This window comes from Trachypithecus francoisi, unplaced genomic scaffold, assembly GCF_009764315.1.
Source record: "Trachypithecus francoisi isolate TF-2019V2 unplaced genomic scaffold, Tfra_2.0 Lachesis_group5, whole genome shotgun sequence".
In the NCBI taxonomy this organism is placed as follows: domain Eukaryota; kingdom Metazoa; phylum Chordata; class Mammalia; order Primates; family Cercopithecidae; genus Trachypithecus; species Trachypithecus francoisi.
This window is the reverse complement of record NW_022681470.1, coordinates 148,022,052-148,044,785: the sequence shown is the minus strand read 5'-3', so window position 1 is coordinate 148,044,785 and position 22,734 is coordinate 148,022,052. Positions and strand designations below refer to the sequence as shown.

The 22,734-nt window shown below is 61.6% G+C and overlaps 1 protein-coding gene across 1 annotated transcript; it reads right to left on the bottom strand.

The window, feature by feature from the left end:
• Positions 1–245: 245 nt before the first annotated feature.
• Positions 246–11,925, bottom strand: KLF16 (Kruppel like factor 16). The gene is made up of 2 exons (XM_033196995.1): positions 11,033–11,925; positions 246–2,623 (listed from the first exon to the last, which is right to left on the bottom strand). The coding sequence occupies exons 1-2, from the start codon at positions 11,487–11,489 to the stop codon at positions 2,322–2,324; spliced, it is 759 nt and encodes a 252-aa protein (XP_033052886.1). The 5' UTR covers positions 11,490–11,925; the 3' UTR covers positions 246–2,321.
• Positions 11,926–22,734: the final 10,809 nt, after the last annotated feature.

The window sequence follows — 22,734 nt, the reverse complement described above, 5'->3', positions numbered from 1 at the left end:
GACACCCGGCGGGCGCAGCGCGCGCTGTTGCAGGCAGCACCCTCCGCGGGGCTTAGGGCTAGGAGCAGGGCATTTTGTGCCTCAGCCAGAGGGGCCTGGCCAAGACCCTCTTCACTAGCCCGCTGCCTCAGTTTCCCCACGAGGTGGATGAACTTGGGGCCACACTAGTGGGTGGGACAGAGGGGTTCAGAGGGTGCCTACAGGCTGGGGACTGCCACGGGAGAGAGACCACACACACACTGGAGTAGGGTTTAAAAAGGGGCTTGTTTAATTAATTAAATACAAGGATGAGGCCAGGCAGGGTGGGGGAGGAGCGCCACCCACGGAAAGCACACGCCCCTTGTAGCCACCTCCCCTGCAAACGGCTGGAACCAGGTCCCAGTGACCAGCAGCTCCTGAGGGAGTGGAGGGGTGGGCGCAGGTCTCTCCAGGCCCCTGGACACTGGAGAGGGGCCCGGTTAGAGAGTTCTGGAACCCACAGCCCTACCCTCCCCTACTCCAGACAGGCCCCGGCCAGGGCTGGGGCCAACAAGACACTAAAGGAAAACGGGGCCCCAGTCCCCCACCTACCCCCGCAGACTAAGGCATCTCACTAGCGCTGTCAGAGGAGGGTTTGAGGCTAGGGACACAGAACACAAAGAGCCGAGGGCTGGATGGGGCAGACCCTCCGAGCCCAGCTCCGGAAGGGCGTCCCCTGCCTCCCTCCCCGCAGGACCCCAGGCACCCATCCCTGGATCCTGCCAGGCTGGGGCTGGGTCCAGGTGCACACCAGTGGCCATCCAAAGCCCCCCTGCCCCCAAGCGAGATGCAGGAAGGTTCTGGAACAAAAGGGGGTACCAAAAACCTCCTGCAGCCAACAGTGAGGGGATTCACCTTTCTGGGTCTTGGACGTGGAACCTAGGACCCTTCACCTTCCAGGCTGGGGGTCCTCAATACCCCCCCAGAGGAAATGCAACCCAGGCCACAGCAGGACGACCCCTGGCAAGGACACGAAGGTGGCCCCCGAGGGACAAGTCCCCACCCACCCAAGTTCAGCTCAGAGACCCCCCACACACACACTCACACCCCCTGAGGATGCCGGACCACCCACGGGGGCCCAGAAAAAAAGAATCCGTGCCTGAAAAAATATTCTACCCGGTGCAAAAAAAAACGAACTACCCCAGGAGGCTGCACAGCCAGCCCTCTGTTTCCAGTCCACGAGGCAGGACCTCGACCACGGGCCAGGGCCCACCTCTTCCAGGCACCCAGGAGGAGGGGAGGTCGGGGAAGCAGGGCCTGGCCAGGCTGCAGCCCACGCCCGGAAGAGCCTGCAACCCCGGCGGGCATGGGCTCTACGGCCCCACCTGCAGGCCAGGGAGGGCAGTGCGGCCCAATGGCTGCAGGTGTCGTTAAGAGAGTTGATTGTCACGTGATACCGCAAAGGCCAAAGTCGGCAGGGCAGGGGCTGGAGGGCCAGGCCCGGTGCCAGCCTCCCCTGCAGCCTCTCTCTCCCACCCACCCAGAGAGGGGGAGCTAGGGCCCCACACCCGAGGAGAGAGGAAAATAAATAAGCCGGCATTCCCTCCTGACCCCGATATCCGCCTCCCACCTCCCGACCTCCACTGAGTCAAATGTTCTTTGGAAGAACCCAGAGGTCCCTCCCTCCCCATCCCAGGTCTCAGAAGCAAGACCTGGAGCCCCTCCAGGCATCCTAAGGACTCCCGGCTCCTGGCTCTGCCCCCAAGGTCCGGGGGGGTGGGCAGCCCCTAATGTGGGCAGAACCTGTGGACACCTGAGATTGAGTACCCGAGTGGGGGGCGGCCGGGCTGCACCCCCGTTTCCCTGAACTACTCCCATGGCTTTCGGTGGGGTGGGGTAGGGTGGGGAGAGGCAGGGGCCGTGTCAACCCCCAGGTCCTCTATGGCTGTCTGCACGCTTCATCCCAACCTGCAGGGATGGGGCAGGGGGTGCCTTCCCTGGGCCGGCTCCCAGAAGTCCACTCCACCCCCGCAAACCCCACCCCGGCAGGGGGCAGCAGGGGGTGGTGGAGAGGAGAGGGGGGACCTCCTGGCTGCCCCGGGGGGCCCTGTTGCACAGCTGGGAAGAAAGTTAGTATCATGGCTATTTACAGACACAAGCCCCCGTCACCCATCCTGAGAGCCACCTCTGAGGTCAGGCAGACCCGGGTCCAGTCTCAGGCCCCCTCCTCGCTCTCTGGAGGGGGGCAGGGGCGTCTTCAGGGTTTGCCCACAGCTGGAAGGGGACCGGGCTCCCCGTGGGTCCTCACTACACCCCTGGATGCCAGAAGCATCCTGGTGGTCAGGGTGGGCTGGACGAGGGCCCTACAGGCCTGCGGGGGCTGGGCTGGGCGTGGGGCTGGGCGCAGGGCTCCCGGCCAGGCTGCAGGGCAGCGAGTCGCTGGGGGAGGTACTGCGGGCACCAGGGCGCCGGAGCAGGTCTGGGTGGAAGCCGGGGTGGCGGCGGGCGTGCTTGGCCAGGTGGTCGCTGCGGGTGAAGCGCTTGGAACACAGAGGGCAGGAGAAGCGCTTCTCGCCCGTGTGTGTCCGGTGGTGGCGGGCCAGCTCGTCGGAGCGGGCGAACTTCTTGTCACAGCCCTGCCAGTCACAAGCAAAAGGGCGTTCCCCTGGACAGAGAGACAGAGACAGAGACAGCGGTCAGCGGCGAGGGAGATGACAGACACATTCCAGCAGATCCCAAAGGGTGGCGGGCATCTGTCCTGTGCTGTTTGAGAGGCTAAGTTCTGGGTGTGAATTTAAAACAGGGAGAAGTGTGAAGAATACAACCCCTAGCCACCTCCAGTGGCCCCACACGAGACCCTAATAAATAATCCTCGCATTTCCTACCCGCTCTTAGAAAGGACTCTGCAGCGAGCCCAGAATCTGGTAACTGTAAGTAAGCCCCGCAGACCCCCAAGGCTGAAGCTCCCCAGGCCGGCGCAGCCTCTGGCCCCAGGCGGGACCCTGGCAGGGATTAGCAAAGGCCTCCAGTGTCTGTCCCAGGCACAGGCACGTTCAGAAGGCATGTTGGGCTTTCGCAGCACACGGGTCAGGCTGTCCCTGCCCCTCCCGAGGGACATTCAGGGGCCTCCCGTCTGTGCATGATCCCCTCCTTTTCCAAATGACCACCTGGGATGGGGGTACAATCATGGCAACTTCCCTAACCCTCCTGGCCCCTCCGAAAGCAGAGGGACGTAGGAAGAACCCGCAGGAACAGTCAGTCTGGGCCCCGATCTTGGGGTGTGGTTAGATGGAAGGCAGGCAGGAAAGCTCACAGGGAGGGGAGGGGGCGGGGTCTCCCGGGAAGGGGAAGGGCCTGGCTGGCTGAACTCGCCCCGCCCCCACGGGACAGATGGCGCTGGGCAGGGGCGGGCCACCACCCGGCCACTTCCTCCACAGACCCCTCCCACAGCCAAGGCCGGGCCTCGCCCATCCTGCCCCTAAGCAGCCGTCGCCATCCTGGCCTGCCTGTGTGCCTCCACCCCGTGTGGGTCTTTGCTCTAGAACTCTGCCGCCTGACCCCCTCCCTTTATAAAGCCAGGGTCTCATGCCCACAGCATATGGCAACGCGATGTCAGCGTCTCCCCACCAGATAGGGGTCTCCAACGACTGGGGAGGGACAGGTCAGTCCACTTCCACCCAGGGCCCGGAGCAGGACAAAGGGCCCTGCGTCCCCGAAGCTCCCACCCTTTCGGGCCATGACCAGGTACCTGGGACCCTGGCATTCCCAGATATTGTTCCCGACATCCCAGGGTTTTACAGGGTGGGTTGCGTGGATGGAGACTGAGCGCATGTGCCCCTCGTGGCACTGGATGGAGCCCTGAGTAGCAAGAGAGACATCAGAACCAACTCCCCTGGGTGGCCCCAAAGCCTATCCTCAAGGAAGCCACCGCAGGGCCGGGGCGGCCAGGAGGGTGGTCAGCTGGTGGACTACAACCTGGGCGGTCCACGCCCAGCACTGGGGACTGCTCTTGCTCTGGGAGCACTCCCACCAGTCAGTGAAAAACTGCAGCCAGCCAGGGGCCTGGAAGGACCCAAAGCAGGGACTGTGGTGAGGAGGTACAGAGCCAGCAGGAGGGGCACGGCCATGCTCAGGGTGACCTGGTGACATCTCTGCTCTAAGAAGATCAGGGACTGCCCTGGGGAGCCTGGCTGAGGAGGGGGACGGGAGGGTGAAGGGGTCTGCCCACTGATCACCAGTGATCACCCGTGACCCTAGAAGAGCTGAAAGAAAACACCTTCCCTTCTCTTCTTCCCATCCTTCCTCCCTGCCAAATGCTGACACCCTCAGCAAAACAGAAGATGGCAGACAGAGACCAGCAGCCCTCCTCCCCAAGAGGTTGTGAGTCCAGGCGGCTGGAGAGGGGAAGAGAGCGACTGTCACCAAGACCAACATTAGCCTCAAATCCCTGGGGCTGCCTGCTCCACACCCCAAGTCTCCCCCAAGCAACCCAGGATGCAGACAGCAGCAGCTGGGGTCGGGGGTCCCTCAGCTGGGGGCCGTCTACAACCAAAGCAAGAGGCACAAAGCAGCCCTGGAAGGGACCTCTCACCCATCTCAACCACTGGGCCCTGACAGCTCCCAAGGGCCTCAGTCTGGGGAGGGGGTCTGGCTGTGGGAGCGCGGCTGGAGCAGACCACAGGATGGGGGCGCGCGCCCCTCCAGGGAACATGCCGCCCTGTCGCCATCTTGCAAGGCACAGGCGGGGAGGCGGCAGGAGGGAAGGGGGGGGGCATCCCACGGCTGGGTGCCGGGCAGTCAGATGGTTCACTTCCCCTTTCAGGGCGGTGGGGCTGGTCCCCACTCCCTCTCCCCCAGTTTCAGTTTGCAAAGAGGAGCAGGTTGCCAAGGGGGGCGAGCGGGGCAGGGGCGCCGGCCGCTGGGAACACAGCTGCCGCACGTAGCTCGGCGGCGGCGGCGGCGGGGACATCCGCAGCCCCAGCCGGCCCCGCTCACGTGGTCCCACTCCCGCCGGGGCCAGGGTCGCCTCGCTGGCCTGGGTGCCTGCCAGCACCGCCCCGCTCTCGGAGACTCGGGCGCGCACGTGCGCACGTGGGTGGCAGGGCAGGGGGTGCACGGGCTACCCACCCCCGCCGCGCTGGGCGAAGCGCGTCTGCGAAATGCCAGGCCCTGCCTCTCACGCAATCCGCTCGCAAGGAGGAGGGTGGGGTGAACTTGTGGGGGCCCAGAGTGCGCTGGCTCCCAGCCGTCCAGGCCCCCAGGTGCACAGCCACCGGGCTGCTCGGCGCTACCGGGCCGGGACGCAGCCCCCAGAGGATGCGGTGGGTGGGGACAACGCGGGAGGGCAGAGTGGGCGGGGCCGCGGTGGACTTGACCCTCTGACTCAGGCTGGGCCCGGGTGAGCTCAGGACAGCCTCAGAAACAGGCAGGCTCAGAAAAATGGAGGCCAGGAAGTCCTGGAAACCTGGCCCGGCCCCGTCTGAGCCGGCACAGGAGGGGCCTGGAGACGGGACTGCGGGACTGTACCATGGGCCCTGGTTCCAACAGGGAAGCCTTTCATCTCCTGAGCTTGTCTGGGGGGGCTTGGGGTGGGGAGGAGAGCTGTGGCCGGCCGCCTGCCGGGGCACTAGTCCACCTCACAGATGGGGTCGGGTCTGTAGGGGAGGGCACAGGTAGGGAAGACCAGCCCCAGCCGCAAAGCAAGCCTTCCGGGAGAGCCAGGAAAGGCGGGGGCCGGGGGAGGCCTCTTACCCACCCAGGGAGGGGCAGGGGCTCCTTAAGGTGATCCTTGAGCAGGTTCTATAGAAGCTATAGGTAGCTGCTTCTGGGAGCCGCTGCAGAAAAGGGGGAACACTGGTGGTGAGGTCGCACCAGCCTGGGGGTGGGGTCTAGAATACCATCTGGGCCATAGCAACCCCCACACCCACTGTGCCCCCAGTTCCCCTGACTTCCCAAAGCCAAAGCTTCCTGCCTCCCCCATCCCCTCCTCCAGGAGACTTCCCCTTTCCAAACCCTCTGCTGTTCCCGCCAAACACACAGGCAGGCATACTGGCCCGTGTGTCTGCCAATCCCGAACCTCCCCATGTGCCACCCGCCAGCCAAATCTCATCGCCTTCGGGATCTGTCCAGACCCCACCCTGCCCCTCCCAGCTCACGCCTGGACTAGTGCAGTAGTCCAGCAGCTCCCGCCTGGGCCACCCAGACTGCGCTTAGCTTTCCTGAGCTCCACCCTGGCCTAGGACCAGAGCTGACGGCTGATCCTGCTGCTCGGAGCTAATCTGATCAACACTCCCCCTCACAGTGGCCTGGTGCCCCCCAAGCGCCCTTCGTCAGCTTCTCTGTCCTTGTGCCAGGCTTCCAAAAACACGCCCATCTTGTGGGTATAGTATCTGCACCCCTGCACTCCAATAGGAGCTAAAAGCAGGTACTTCATTCACAGCTGGGTCCCCAGCAACGCCCAGCACAGGCCTGGCATACAGCAGGTGCTTAATGCCTATCTGTGGAAAGGAAGAAGGCCTAGGGGATCAAGCTCTGGCTCCAACAAGAGCAACAGCAGATAATGTTTGCTCAGCATCTTGAATATCCCTGTCCTCCTCACCCCCCCCCCCACCCCGCCAAACTATCACTACTCCCTTCTCCCTAAAAGGAGGTCCACCTGAGGCCCAGCCCAGGCCAGGACCTCCTGACCTCCTGCTCCAGACTCTGGGTACCTGGGGGTAGGCAGGGGACAATCCCCTCAACAGCCCTGCTGCCTGTGTAACCTCTATTACGGAAATGGCCTGAGCCAGGGCAGCGCCCCCACCCCGCCCCCACAGCCTGCGTCGCTGGTATCATCTGCCTCCTGCCCGCCGATCCGCGCTGCTTTTATCAGACAGCCTGGGTGGGGGGGGTGGTTATCGCCCCCCACAACCCTGGGGGAGCCCTCCCCCATCCCACTAGCTGGGGCACCTGCAGGCAGTTCCAGCTGCTCTCTACACTCTGCACGCTCTAGAGGCGGTGGGTGGGGGAGGGCAGTCCCTGGCCCCCTACCCCCCACCGCCTGTGGCCTGGCACTGTCGCGCCCCAGCTCTCCCCGATAAGCTGCCAGTTCTCCCGAGCTCTGCCCACCCGCACTGCCATCCTGACCCTACAGGAGCTCACAGTTCTGCCTGGGGGTGGAGAGGAGAATGAGGTGGGGCATGGCTGTGTCCCCCTCTGGGCCTCAGTTTCCCCACCCACCTGTTCTCCTGGGGCCCTCTTCAGCAAAGGATCAGAAACCTGGCAGGCACTCAGACACTCCTCTGCACACCTCGTCCTAAGGAGTCTCCCTCCAAACCAGTGCACAGACCAGCACGCCTCGCTCCCTCCCACATCTCGTCCTGCCCTCCTCAACCCCTCTCTGATCCTAATCCCTTCTCCATAAACGGATTTGCCTCTGCAAAGCTCAGCCTGCCTCGAAGCCGCCCCCAGCGTCCCCACCCTCGGGATTAAGTGCAGGGCTTCACCTTGCCAAGGTGCCCCCTCCCCACCTCAATCAAATCCCTACCTCCACAGCAGGCCCCAGAACCAGCACATTCTCCCCCTCCCATTCCCTGTCCCACCCAGCCCAGTGGGCCTCAGGCTGCCTCCTCCAGGAAGTGCTTTTCGTCATCACTAGCATCCCTGTTGCCACCACCCCGCTGCCCCCCACCCCCAAGAACACAGTTCCCTAAGTCCTGGGGCGCAGGGACTGGAATGCTCGGCGCTGGCCTGCAGCAGAGGCTCACCAACACCTCTCAGGTGCAAAGAAACGGGACTTCACGGGGGGATACAACCGGGGGTGACCCTGCAGCCCCCTGGGGGGCAACTGACAAGGTCTGGGGACATTTGCGACTGTCACGACTGGGGAGGGGGTGCTCCTGGCCTGGGGTGGGTGGAGGCTGGGGACACTGCACAGCACCCTGCAGTGCCCAGGACAGCCCCTCCCCAGAAAACCATCAGGCCCTAAATGTCTCCGTATTAAGTGCGGGGGGGAGAAGCCCTGTGTGAGAAGACCCATTCCAGGTCTGAGCCCCTCTTCTGGGGAGGGTGTCGGCAAACCCTCAGGAGGTGCAGGCTGACAGTGTGCCGGGCACTGGCATGGCGGGGGCGGGGGCCCCCTCCGGGGACGCAGGGGGTTTGGAGAGCAGGGAGCCGACAGCCAGCCTCTCCTCCCGCCCCCGCCCCAACTCGCTGGCTCGCTCACTCTCCGTAACCATAGCAACGGCGTCAACATCACCCACAGCTTCCAAAGTCCTTCCCCGCCCCACGCAGGGGGGAGTGAGCCCAGAGCCGGCCGGGCTAGGAATAGGGGCTGTGGGCCAGACCCAGCGGACGAGAGGTGCAGCCCTGCCCCCTGCTGCCCCCAGGAAAAACATCCACTGCTCCCCAGGCCTCTTCACTCCCAGGGTCAAATGTGGCCGAGATAATGGGAGCGCCACGCTTCGCACCAGCGGGGCTCCTCCAGTGTGCCTCAGTTGGTTCACCTGTAAAAATGGGGCCAGGCCACGATGGATGTTCCCTTTACAGAGGAGAAGCACCCCAGGCAGGGGTGGGTGGGGGTGGAACTTGTTCCCAATGGCCCTTGGGACAGCCCTGCAGCCGCCGGTGACTTGGGTTCCTCTGCGATCTTTCCTGGCCTCCACTACATTCAGGGACAGGCCTGCAATGGGGCTCCCTCCCAAAAAAACACATGAACTTCCTGTCCCCCAAAACCAGTTTAACGGCAGCCATTCCCTCCCTCCTCCGGGGGATGAAAAAACCAGAGCCCCTTCCACGTAAAGAAGCCGTTTGCACAGACCCTTCGGTGGCCCTGGGGGCTGGGGAGGCCTGGAAGAGGAGCCTGGAAAGCCACAAGTATCCAAAACCCTTTGGAAACCTCATCCAAGGTGCCTGGGCCTGGGACTGCCTTCTCAGTCTTCAAATCGTTACTGTAAAGGGGGCTTTGGAATGGGATGTCAGCAGGCTCCCAAGGGGTAGGGGAGGGTGCCAGGAGATCCACCCTGCCCTCCCCCACCACACAGGGTAGACGGTGGCGAATCGTCAGCACATCTGCACCCCCAGGCCGCAGTTTATCACCGCAATCCCAGGATAACAATCATCCCTTCCCAGGACTCCGAACTCATCCTTCCCCTCCCTGCTGGCTTAGGGACCGCTGCCCCCACTACCCAGGGGCCTATGGAAGCGCCTCTTGGGTGCCACTGTGGGAGGCGGCCATCCCGTCCACTTAACCCAGAAACTCAGAAAATCCAAATGGAGCTCTCAGGCCACGCCATCTGGCATACGAAGAATGACCTGGGTAGACAGGTGGGAGTCGCTTTCTCAACAGGCTCCCACTTCAGCCCCTTGTCTGTTCAGACCGGCAAACTCACCCCCAACAAACCAGGGCATTCCTGGACCCCTGCCCACCGCCCAGAGAGGCACCTCCCTTTCTGTTCCCAACGCTGCCTCGCCATCTTCACAGTCCCCCAATGTCCCTCCCCGCGGAGATACACAGACCCTATTGCCCTCCAAAAGAGGTAACACCCTGGGACCCCTCCGCCGAGGGGTCCTCGCAGAAAACGCAGACCCCACCCAAGTCCCGTCTTGACGCTCTTGCTTCCCGTCTGTGTCTCAAGGTGGGCAGAGCCTCCAGGCCCCTGGGACCAGGACAGGGACTGAGCAAGGGTTGGAAAGAGTGGAGAACAGAGGGGGGGGCCAGCCTGCAGGCTACAAACCACCGCCCCCACCCGCCCTCCTGCTCTCCAGCCTCTGGCGTCCCAGCGCGGCTCCCCATACCCCAAGGATGAACCCTCAATTTTTGCACAAGGCACTGGCGGCCCCTGCTCCCCTCAGCCTCACCACTCCGGACAACCTGCTTCCCTTCGGCCGCTCCACGTGTCCCTACAATCTGAGCCCACGGACCAAGCCCCCTTGGAGTATCCCGCTGCCCAAAACGGCCGCCGCTACCGCTATGAAATAGAGACAGCATTGCACCCTTGACAGAGATGAGAAAATTGAGACCCAGATCGGGTAGAGGTCCTGTGTTTGGTGGCAAGGCCAGAATGCCAAGCCCAAGTGCAGCCCCACAGGCTTCCCCCAGCCCCCCACTCTCCCCAGAAGGGACAAGCACCTCTAATGCCCAAAACTAGGCCGGCCATCAAGGCCCACCAAGCACCTCTAATGCCCAAAACCAGGCCGGCCATCAAGGCCCACCGTCCCCTGTTCCCCAGTCCAAACTCCCAGTCCAGAAGGTGGAATCCAAGGAGGAGACGGAGTGAAAAAATACGGCCAGGCCCACTCGGCTCCCGGTTCCCCTCGCCGCCCCGGGGACTGCGCTAGGAGGGGCGTTGGTGCAGCCGGAGCGCTCCCCGCTCCAACCCTGCGCACCTTCCCAAATCGCCCGCCAGATAAGGGTGAACAAACACGCCGGGGAAACACACGTAGTGTGGACCCGAGCCCCTCGAGTCTTCCTATAAAGTCCCCCCGCCCGAGACTCAGGCCCCGACCGGCGCTCCCAGCTGCGCCCTCCCCCTCGTTAAAATACAGAGAACGCAAAGAAAACGTGCCGGGCTCCCCCCATCCTGGCCCCACGCCAGGTGCTCTGCCGACCTCTGGGGAGAATCCGCGCGGCCACCCTGGAGGCGGCGAGGCGGTTCCTCCTCCATTTTCATAGATAAGGAAACTGAGGCTGGGGGAGGGGGAGGACTCAGAACCCCAGAGCCGGATGCCCCAACCACAGTGCCCACCGCCCAGACCATAACGCAAAAGAAAAAAAACAAAAAACGGAACAAGGCCCAGAGAGAGAGAGAGAGGGGTGGCCTGCCCAGGAGTCTCAATCCCGCCCGCGGACCTCGCTGGGCCCCCGGAGCCCCAGCCACTGCCGCCGGGGCGGCCAACCGCTCGCCGCCCGACCGCGTGGCCGCCACGCCCCCCGCGCGCGCCCCACCCACCGAGGCCCCGCCCTGCCGGCCGGCGCGGCGGCGGCCCGGGCGCGCCCCCTCCCCGCCCCCCACGCGCCACGCAGTTTCGGGGTCCTGGCGGGGGAGGGGGCTCAGGCGTCCGCCCCCGCGCGGCCCGGGATCGCGGCTTCGCTCACCTGTGTGCGTCCGCAGGTGCGACTTTAGGTGCGAAGACTTGTAGTAGGCTTTGGCGCAGTCCGGGAAGGGACAGCGGTGGCTCTTGGCGGCGGCGGAGGGCGCGGCGCCGGGGGCGCGGCCCGAGGACGGGGACGAGGCGGCTGAGGAGGAGGAGGCGGGCGAGGCGCCCCCCGGGGCGGCTCCGGGCCCGCCGCGCAGGTCGGCCAGGATGCTGGCGGCCAGCAGGTGGGGCGCCGCGGCGGCGCCAGGGCCCGGGCCAGGGGCGGCGGGGGGCGGCGGGGGCGGCCCCGGGGTCCCGGGCGAGGCGGCCTCGCGGCGCGCCGCGCGCACATCCAGGCCGGCGGCGGGGCCCGCGCCCTCGGGGCCGGGCCGCCCGCGGTGCACCACGGCGCCCGAGGAGATGGCCATGAGCACGTCGGCGGCGAAGTAATCCACGCACGCCACGGCCGCCGACATGCCGGGCAAGGGCGCGCGGCGCGGCGCGGCGGGCGGAGCGGAGGCGGCGGGAGCGGCGCCCGTCCGGCCGGCGGCGGCTGCTCGAGTGCGGGAGGCGGAGGAGGAGGAGGAGGCCCGGCGCGCGCCGCCGCCACCGCCCGCGCTCGGCCTGCCCCGCCCCGCCTGACGCGCCCTGACGCACCGGAGCCCGCGGGGGCGGCCACAGCCCGCCCCGCCCGGAGGACGCCCCCTCGGGGCGCCGCAGCCACGCCCCCCGCCCGGCGCGCCCTCCACCACTCGAGCGCGGTCGCCGGGGGCGGGGCTCGGGCCGGAGGAACCCGCCCCCCGGCGCGCCCACTCGGGCCTCCGGGAGCGCCCAGCGTCTTAGGCCCGGAGCGCGCACTCCCCGCACTGGGGTGCAAGGCCGGGGAGCCCCGCCCCCTCCCGGCGCGCCCCACACCAGCGCGCGCCCCCGTGCCCTTTCCCGGAGCACCACCCCCCCAAACGGGGGGGGGTGGGGGAGGCCGAGGACCCCGCCCCCTCTCCAGCACGCCCCTCCCTCCCAGAGCGCGCCCCGCCCCATCCCGGCACGCCCCTCCCTCCCAGAGCACGCCCCGCCTCCTCGCTGGCGCGCCCACCCCTCGCCGGGGCGCGCGGCCGGCGGGAGCCCGCCCCCTCCCCGGATGCTTCCCCCCTGGCCTCGGGCGCGCCCCCGTTCGCGATGGAGGAGGGCTTCGATTCCCACGTGGCCGGGGTTGGGGGGGTGCGGAAGCGGCCGGCCCCGCCCCCAGGCCACGTGCGCGACCCTTCCCCCCCTTTTATCCCGGCCTAGGGCCCTGCTTTGACCCCGCACCCAGGCATCTGCTCGTCCTCTTCTCTGGGGTTCCCCCTCGCCGCTCACAGAGCCCCTAGGAGCCTCCCGGCCGAGGCACCCGGTATCCCGCGCCCGCGGCAGGGCCCGGGAGGGTGGGGCAAGCCTGCGTTCGTTCCTCTTTTTGCACCCAGTTCCGGAGCTACCGGAGCGCGCCCCACTGGGGGTGGGGAGAGCCGGTTGGGTCCCAGAGGGTCGGGATAGGGGGACAGCAAGAGGTGGCCGAATGCAAAGGAAAGCTAAGCTGGGGGCGCCTGAGCGGATCAGAGGTTCCCCGCCCTGCTGGGACACCGGGATCCGGGGCTTCTCTTTCCAGTCCCAGGCATGGATCCTTGGGGTTCGGACGGGAAAAGTGAGGCCAGGTATTGGGGCCTCCCGGACGAAAGGACGTCCAGACCAAGTTGTTAAATATTGGCGGGGACGGTGGGGACGCCAGGGACGCGGATGGCCCAGTTCGCAGGCCCAAGGCGGCGGGGGCACAGAAACTGGGCGGCCCTTCTCGGTCGCGACCGCGCTCCCACCCCTTCCCAGCTTCGGCGGGGCGGCGGGGCGGCGGGGCGGCGGGGCGGCGGGGCGGAGGGGACCGCGCAGTGGCCGGAGCTGCCTCCAGGGGGCGGAGCGGCTTTGGCCTGCGGCGACCTCCTGCTCTGGGCTGGGCATGGACAGAGGCTCTGACCCGATTCAGGGCTTCTCTAGCCCCATCCCCCCGCCACCTGCAACCCCAGCTGACGCCCTGAGGCTGACCACTGTCCCCTGGGTCGTCCGCACCGCGTTTGGGCTCAACCATGCATGGTTAAGCCAGCTGAGCCCGCCCTGGGCCCCAGTAAGCCCACTCCACGTGGCTGGACAGAGCAGAGCCGAGAGGAGGTTCAGCGAGTGTGGGAGTGCACAGGGTGCTCTGCACACACTTGCCCCTCTCCTAGGCCTGGGTTCCAGAGCCCTCTCTGCACTCCTACCATTCGGTGGGCGCTGGGGGTCAGCGTTCCTGCTCCTTCTGGGCCTCTGTTGTCTTTGAACCTCTAGGACAGTGGGCCACCTGGGCAGGTCCCCCAGGCCCCCACCATCCCCGCAGCCCTCAGGGTCATGGGACCGTGCATTGGCTTGTGGACAGGTGTGTCTTGAGGCCTCAGGGTCTACACCCAAGCATGCCTCTTCCACTGATGTTTCCTGGGCTTGGAACAGAACCAACCAGCCCTGCCCTCCAGGGGCTTACATTTGCAACTGGGAGGCTAACGATGGGATGGACAGGGGTGAGCAGTCCCCAGGGGTGGGCCATGGGTCCAGGCTGCCCTCCCTGGGCCACATGGTCCCAGGCAGGACCTTAACTGCGAGACTCCATTGTCTGCCCACTCCAGCCATTAGCAGGCTTTCGAGTAAGTGCCCTCATCTGGGGGTCATGCCCGCCACTCCACAGGAAGGAGCCCCCACGTGGGGGGCACGCAGCCCACACCCCACCCATGAGGTTTCTTGTTCACACCCCTGAGCCCCAGGAACACTCGGGCAACGCATGGCCCCTGCGGTGAACATGGACAACCCCTGCCTCCAGCCTGACAGCAGCGCCTGGCACCGGGCTCTGCCCTCTCTTCCTTACTCTCCTCTCTATGACCCTGTAAGTTCTCCACTGGGCGTGGTGGCTCACGCCTGGAATGCCAGGACTTTGAGAGGCCAGGGTAGGAGGATCACTTGAAGCTATGAGTTCAAGACCAGCCGGGGCAACATCATGAGACCTCCCCCGCAACCGACTCTCCACATTAAAAAATTAGATGGAGGCCAGGCTTGGTGCTCACGCCTGTAATCCCAGCACTTTGGGAGGCCAAGGCAGGCGGATCACCTGAGGTCAAGAGTTCGATACCAGCCTGGCCAACCTGAAATCCCGTCTCTACTAAAAATACAAAAAAAAAAAAAAATTAGCCAGGCCAGGTGGCGGGCGCCTGTAATGCCAGCTACTCAGAAGGCTGAGGCAGGAGAATCGCTTGAATATGGGAGGTGGAGGTTGCAGTGAGTTGAGATTGAGCAATCGCACTCCAACCTGGGCAACGAGAGCAAAAAACTCCATCTCAAAAAAAAAAAAATTAGTTGGAGACCAGGCGTGGTGGCTCACACCTGTAATCCCAGCATTTTAGGAGGCCGAGGCAGGCCGATGACCTCAGGTCGGGAGTTTGAGACCAACATGGAGAAACCCCATCTCTACTAAAAATAAAAAAAAAAATTAGCTAGTCCTGGTGGCGCATGCCTATAATCCCAGTTACTGAGGAGGCTGGGGCAGGACAGTGCTTGGACCCAGGAGGCAGAGGTTGCAGTGAGCCAAGATCACGCCACTGCACTCCAGCCTGGGTGACAAGAGAGAAACTGTCTCAAAAAAAAAAAAAAAATTAGCTGGGTGCAGTGGCCCAACGCTTGTGGTCCCAGCTACTAGGGAAGCTAAGGTGGGAGGGTCGCTTGAGCCCAGGAGGTCGAGGCTGCAGTGAGCTGTGATTGTACCACTGCACTCCAGCCTGGGTGACAGAGCAGGACGCTGTCTCAAAAAAAAAAAAAAAAAGTTATTCCCATTTTACAGATGGAAAAAATCAAGACTGGGAGAGGACTGAGAACAGCTGGCCCCTGCTCACAGCTAAGAGGCAGCAGACAGTTTGGGGCATCCAGGCTCACATATAACTCAGTCCCCTTTCTTCAAACCTGTCCCTCACCTGTAAATGGGGGATCATGTCTATCCTTCCCTGACAGCACCCAAGAGGTTCGGGGGGACAGCTCCTCCCAGCCCCACAGATGGAGCTCCCAAGCCTGAGGGCTATGGAGCAAAGCTCAGCCGGGGGCAGACAGCACCCAGGTGTTGCTGGGGGTGGGTCTCTAGCAGGGCAGGAAGAACATGACAACAGGGGACTCTCAGAGGGGCCATGGAGCCCGGAACTGGGGCCCTGTCTCATAGAGGGCAAAGAACACAGTCTCAGAGGACAGATGAGGGCAGAGGTTACATAACCTGGGGTGTGCCCACAACAGGGATACCCCAAGGTAGGTGAGGACCAAAAACAAGGGTGCGGGGCCGGGTGCAGTGGCTCATGCCTGTAACCCCAACACTTTAGGGGGCCGAGATGGGAGGATTGCTTGAGCCCAAGAGTTCAAGACCAGCCTGCGTGATATAGTGAGACCCCTGTCTGCACAAAAGAAATTCAAAACTTACCCAGGCATGGTATTGCACGCCTGTGGCCCCAGCTCTTTGGGAGGCCGAGGCAGGATTGCTTGTGGCCCAGAGGTCAAGGCTGCAGTGAGCTGTGCTACACCCCAGGCTGGGCAACAGAGTGAGATCCTGTCTCTGAAAGTAATGATAGATTGCCTGGGTGTGGTGGCTCACACCTGTAATCTCAGCACTTTGGGAGGCCAAGGCGGGTGTATCACCTGAGGTCAGGAGTTCAAGAACAGCCTGGTCAACATGGTGAAACCCTGTCTCTACTAACAGCACAAAAATTAGCCGGGCATGGTGGGAGGCTGCCTGTAATCCCAGCTACTCGGGAGGCTGAGGCAAGAGAATTGCTTGAACTGGGGAGGCGGAGGTTGCAGTGAGCCAAGATTGTACTACTACACTCCAGCCTGGGTGACAGAGCGAGACTCCCTTTCAAATACATAAAAACAATAATAAATAACGAGGGTGCAGCAGAAGAGGGGGTAATGTGCAGGGACGTGTGTGTGTGTGCACTGGAACTGCCACATCATCTTGATTTAAGACAGTTGGGTCTTTGCTTCGTAATGGTTTTAATAGTACTTTCTGTAGTACTCAAACATTTTTTTTTAACCACGTGTATTTACTACATGCCTCTAAACGTCAACAGGTATCTCAGCAATGCGATTATGGGCCGTTTGTCCTTCATTTTTAGGTTTTTCTGTATGAAAACTCATCTTCTGGCCGGGCGCGGTGGCTCAAGCCTGTAATCCCAGCACTTTGGGAGGCCGAGACGGGCGGATCACGAGGTCAGGAGATCCAGACCATCCTGGCTAACACCGTGAAACCCCGTCTCTACTAAAAAATACAAAAAAAACTAGCCGGGCGAGGTGGCGGGCGCCTGTAGTCCCAGCTACTCGGGAGGCTGAGGCAGGAGAATGGCGTGAACCCGGGAGGCGGAGCTTGCAGTGAGCAGAGATCCGGCCACTGCACTCCAGCCTGGGCGACAGAGCAAGACTCCGTCTCAAAAAAAAAAAAGAAAACTCATCTTCTAAATAAAACCTCCCCCCACCCCCTGCCCAGTGTGGGCTGGACTGAGTGACTCGCTGCCACAGAGCAGAGCAGGGACAGGAGATGATGGCGATGGGCCCCAGGAGACCCAGGGACCCCAACCTGCACCAGGAGGCCAAGGTCAGCATCGTGGGTGAAGTCGTGGGGGTCTTAGTCAGCGAACCCTGCTAGGATGTGAGGCGAAAGGGGCCTCCAGTGGGGTGCCCTTCCTCAAACCCTGTCACCTCAGTGTGACCTCAGGAAGACAGGCAAACCCAGATTAGGGGACTTTTGTTTGGTTGATTTTTTTTTCTTTTTTTTTTCTTTTGAGACAGAGTCTCACTGTCGCCCAGGCTGTAGTGCAGTGGCACGATCTTGGCTCACTACAGCCTCTGCCTCCCAGGTTTCGGCAATTCTCCTGTCTCAGCCTCCTGGGTAGCTGGGATTACAGGCACCTGCCACCATGCTGGGCTTTTTTTTTTTTTTTTTAAAGTTAGACTTTCTTGTGGTCCAGGCTGGACTGCAGTTGCACGATCTCGGCTCACTGCAACCTCTCCCTCCTGGGTTCAAGCAATTCTCCAGCCTCAGCTTCCCGAGTAGCTGCGATTACAGGCATATACCACCACGCCCGGCTAATTTTTGTATTTTTACTAAAGACGGGGTTTCACCATGTTGACCACGCTGGTCTTGAACTCCTGACTTCAGGTGATCCGCCCACCTCAGCCTCCCAAAGTGCTGGGATTAGAGGTGTGAGCCACCGTGCCCAGCCAATCACCGTGCCCGGCCGATTAGGGGACGTTTTACAGAACACCTGAGCAGGCTTCCTCAAGACTGTCAAAGTTTATTAAAGACAAGGAAAGCCTGGAGAACCATGACAGACTTTTAAGAGACTAAAGAGACATGCCATGTGGGACCCTGGATGGGGGCCGGGCCAGGAAAGGAAAAGACTTTGGGGGAAAACAGGAAGCTGGAACAGAGAGCCCGGGGTTTCACTGTCAGAGCTGTGTCCATGTTAATTTCCTGGCTTTGGCCAGGCACGGTGACTCACGCTCATAATCCTAGCACTTTGAGAGGCCCAGACGGGTGGATCACTTGAGGTCAGGAGTTCGAAATCAGCCTGGCCAACACGGTGAAACCCCGTCTCTACTAAAATTACAAAAAAAAAATTATCCAGGTGTGGTGGCAGGCGCCTGTAATCCCAGCTACTCAGGAAGCTGAGGCAGGAAAATCACTTGATCCCAGGAGATGGAGGCTGCAGTGAGCCGAGATCACACCACTGCACTCCAGCCTGTGTGACAGAGTGAAACTCCATCTCAAAAAATAAATGTTCCGGCTTTGACAGGGTGTTACCACAAGGGAAGCTGGTGAAGGGTTGATGGGATTCTCGGTACCACTCATGCAGCTCTTCTGTAGATCTCAAACTATTCCAAAATAAAAAATGTTGTATTATTGTCTTTGAGATTTCACTGTTGCCCAGGCTGGAGTGCAGTGGAGCAGTCATAGCTCACTGTAGCCTCTACCTTCTGGGCTCAAGTGATCCTCCCACCTCAGCCTCCCAAGCAACTGGGGCCACAGGTGCATACCACCACGCCCGGCAAACTTTTTTAAATTTTATTTTCTAGAGATAGGGTCTTACTTTTGCTGCACAGGCTGGTCTCCAACTCCTGGGCTCAAACAATCCTCCTGCCTTGGCCTCCCAAAGTGCTAGGACTACACGCATGAGCCACCACACCCAGCCCAAGATAAAAACTTACTTTTTTTTTTTTTTTTTTTGAGACAAAGTCTCCCTCTGTCGCCAGGCTGGAGTTCAGTGATACAACCTAGGCTCGCTGCAACCTCTGACTCCCTGCTCCCTGGTTCAAGTGATTCTCCCGCCTCAGCCTCCTGAGTAGCTGGGATTACAGACACGTGCCACTGTGCCCAGCTATTTTTTTTTTTTTTTTTTGAGATAGAGTCTTGCTCTGGGCAATGGCGCAGTCTCAGCTCACTGCAACCTCCGGCTCCAGGGTTCAAGCGATTCTCCTGCCTCAGCCTCCCGAGTAGCTGGGATTACAGGCACCTGCCACCACACCTGGCTAATTTTTGTATTTTTAGTAGAGACAGGGTTTCACCATGTTGTCCAGGCTAATCTCAAACTGCTGACCTCATGATCTGCCCGCCTCAGCCTCCCAAAGTGCTGGGATTACAGGTGTGAGCCACCACGCCCGGCTGAAACTTAATTTTTAAACAAACATGAAAAGTGGATGTCAGGGCAACTGGACTGAAAAATAATAATGACAATGGCAACGCAGCAGCAGCTCACATTTGCGGCACTGCTTGGTGTTGCTTAGAAGTCCACTCCCAAAAGGCACCCAAGAAATACTCCTAAGGGCCAGGGACAGTGGCTCATGACTGTAACCCCAGCACTTTGGAAGGCCAAGGCGGCAGAATCGCTTAAGGCCAGGAGTTCGAGACCAGCCTGGGCAACGAAGCAAGACTGCGTTTCTACACAAAATACAGTTAGCCAAGTGTGGTGATGTGTGCCTGTGGCCCCAGGTAATTGAAAGTCTGAGCTGGGAGGATCACTTGAGCCTGGAAGGTTGGGGCTGCAGTGAGCCATGATCATATGCTCACACCACTACACCACAGCCTGGGTAACAGGGTGACAGTCTGACTCAAAAAAAAAAAAAAAAAAAAATTCCTGGCCAGGTGCAGTGGCTCACACCTGTAATCCCAGCACTTTGGGAGGCTGAGGTCAGGAGTTGGAGACCAGCCTGGTCAACATGGTGAAACCCCATCTCTACTAAAAACACAAAAATTAGCTGGGCGTGGTGGTGAGCACCTGTAATCCCAGCTACTCGGGAGGCTGAGGCAGGAGAATCGCTTGAACCCGGGAGGTAGAGTTTGCAGTGAGCCGAGATTGCGCCACTGCACTCCAGCCTGGGCCACAGAATGAGATTCTCTCTCCAAAAAGAAAAGAAAAAAAGAAAGATCCCTAAGGAAGAGTGCACAGGGCTGCACACTGTACTGCTGGTAACAGAAAAAACAGAGAATGGACCCCAGTGTCAGCGTTGGGGTTGCAGAGACCCTGTAGCTGCTGGAGAATCGGGCAGAACCGTCAGTCCTGCTGCGGATGAGGTGGGAAAAGCAAGCTTCACAGTAAAGCCTGTGCCCCAGTCACGGCCTCAATTCTCCGTGTGTTGTCACCTGTATCCACAGGCTGTTGATTCACGGATGACTTTTGCCAACCTGTGGAAGCCACCTCTGCGCAGGCCTGCAGGGACCCGGGGCCACAGCAGGAGGGAGTGGACAGGTTGGGGAGATGGCCATGAGGCCTGCAGAGGAGGCACTCGGCGGTCTCTGCCACCCATTTGAGTATGTGACGGTGTGACCCTGACCTCTCCCGACGATCCTGACTGTCAACAAACTCCTAAAGTCCCCACCCGCCAGGGGCTGGCGTTCCTGCAGGACACTGTGGTCTGGTGATAAAGCCTTTATTTACATGACTACATGTGTTGCATTATGTGACCAAAACACCAACCCCTAAAGCCGCTCGGCGTTTATTTCTGTGTTACGGCGTTAAATCACTTACCATGGTCCAGGCAGGCCCCATGCATGGGGGCAGGGGCAGCTGCAAGCTTCTGGGGGACACAGGACAAGGTTCCGCCAGCCAGGTGGGAAGGTGGGGCAGCGGCTGCCACCCTCCAAGCGGAGGACACAGTGAGGTCACCCTGCTGGCCGACTGCAAGGAAGCTCCTGTGTGGGGTCCTGCAGGGAGCATCTCTGGGGTCCACGGCCTCCATGCTCGGAGCTGCTGCAGGGACACCAAGGCCGCCTCCATCCTGCACAGGGCGGGCAGCAGGGGCAGGATCCAGCTGGCAGTTCCTTTCCCGTGTGAATCCCCCTCCCCCTGCACCCCCAGTCCCTCTTCAGCAGGACTGCAGGGCCAGGGCTTGGGATTTTTATCTGCACAGAACCGGGAGGGGACCCCCCAGGCCCCCACTTCTTTGGCCTCCCAAAGATGAAAAACTTCCATAAGAGCTTTCCTCCTTGAACAGGGTCGGACAAGCGGTGTTTTTTTGTTTTTTGGTTTTTTTTAAGATGGAGTCTTGCTCTGTCACCCAGGCTGGAGTACAGTGGTGCAATCTCAGCTCACTGCAACCTCCGCCCCCCGAGTTCAAGCGATTCTCCTGCATAAGCCTCTCGAATAGCTGGGATTACAGGTGCCCGCCACCATGTCGGCTAATTTTTGTACTTTTTTAGTAGAGACAGGGTTTCACCATGTTGGTCAGGCTGGTCTCAAACTCCTGACCTCGTGATCCTGCCTCAGCCTCCTGACCTCAGGTCATCCACTGCCTCGGTCTCCCAAAATGTTGGGATTACAGACAGGCTTGAGCCACCACGCCCGGCCTAGTGGTGGGGTTTCAGGGCGCTCTGCTAACAGCCATAGGCTTCACAGAAAGCACCTCGCCTGGACTCGTTCCCTCCGTGAGGCTGTGGGGTAGGGCCGGTCCCAAAGTCGCGCTCTCATCCTCCATGGACATACACGGTGCCTGTTCCGAGCCCTGCTTCTGGCTGGGTGCTGGGGAGAGAACAGGCTCTGGTCTGGCAGGAGAGCTCGCTGTCTGGCCGGGCACATCTGTCCCGGGACCTTATTTCTGAGCCACCGGTGCTGTCGTGGCTGGGAGATGCTGAGTGCCAAGGGAGCGCAGGCCTGGTCAGGGTCTCGGTTACTTCTCTCGGTGGGAAAGCAGGGACAGTGACCCCAGCAGCCCAGAGTCGTTGTGAAGATCGACGTGGCCCGTGGCTGGAGCCCGGAACCAGGAGGGAAGTGGGACCAGAGGCTCGTGCTGGGCCACTCTGACACTGGCTGGGCGCCCGCTGGACAGAATCCCAGTTAACAAGCCGGCCCTGCACTCCCACCTTGATGCTGACACCCGGATTCAGAGGTGGCCAGGCAGGTGCCCGCCATGGGGGAGGAAAGAGGAGGCGCCTGCTCCCAGAGGCCCCACCTCAGGTCACAGCCACCACAGGTCAAAAGGACGGAATCACCCAAGGAGGGATGGTCTCCATCCTCTTCCAGAAAGCCAGTGGGCCCCAGGATCATGCAGAACAGAGTCAGCCAGGCGGGTCCTACCAGCTTGGCATTAATGGGACGACGGACGAACCACAGCCACAGCATCATAAGAGCCTGGGTCAGCCGCCCACACACCCATGCTGGGACCGCGTGAGTGCCAGTCGGGGCTGACAGCCCACTGGTCCACTGGGTAGCAGCCTGAGGGTGCACAGCCCTGGGCACCGCTCCAGACCTGACCCACTGGAAGGGCCTAGCCCACACCTCAGGCAAGCCTCTGCCACATCCACAGCAACCATGCTCCAGGCACTGGCCCTGGGCAGGGTCTGCCTCCTCGCCCCACCCAGGGCTCCGGGTAAGCAGACTGGGCCTAGGCCACAGCGTCGTCACCTGGCTGTTGTCTGTTCTGGCACCCAGGGGCCCGCCCTGGGGTATACCAGGTGCAGGTGACACAGGGTGGACCAGAGATTCAGCCCCCAGGCGCCTACCCGGGAGAAGGCTGCTGCCGAGCTCCAACAAGCGTGTCCTGGAAAATACACAAAATGGAGAACGGGAAGTTGGCTCTGCTCCCAGGTGGCCTGGCCCTGGGCCATACCAAGTGGGAGGTGGGGAGAGCGTGAGTCCTGGAACAGAGCGCTGGCCTTCCCTGTCACTGCTCTTGGGGGGTCCTCCCGGGTCCCAAGAGCAGGGGGTGGTGGGGAGAGGTCGAGGGTGGAAGTTGGCCTGAGAGCCTGCAGCCTGAAGGCCCAGACTCAGTTTACCCCATGTGAGGGGGGCAGGCTGAGGGAACGCAGACGCATAAGCTGCAGGTGTCTGGGAGCCCTACCAAAGCCTCGGCTCCAAGGTCGCAGCAGCTTGAGAATGGGGCTGCCTGAAACCAAGGTCAGCATCGCCCACAGGGAATATCCACAGCCCGCACAGAGGGAGGGGGGACCCCAAATACGTAGATTTCCAAATTCCTCTTCACCACAGTGTGGTGTGGAACTCGTACCACGTGGATCAGCTGAAGTTGTCAACTATTTTAAGATGAGAATTTTATCTCAGTTTGATCTATAAATCTAAGAGTCTAAGCAATCTTAACGTTTTCAAAGAAGATCACCACACTGGGAGAAGCAGATAAACTTGCCTGCTGTTCAGG

Bases quoted from the DNA above. Each gene is read 5' to 3' on its own strand.
- KLF16 (XM_033196995.1), bottom strand. From the start codon at position 11,489: ATGTCGGCGGCCGTGGCGTGCGTGGATTACTTCGCCGCCGACGTGCTC. The intron at 2,624-11,032 runs GTGAGCGAAGCC...CTCTCTGTCCAG, and splicing joins GCACCTGCGGACGCACACAG to GGGAACGCCCTTTTGCTTGT.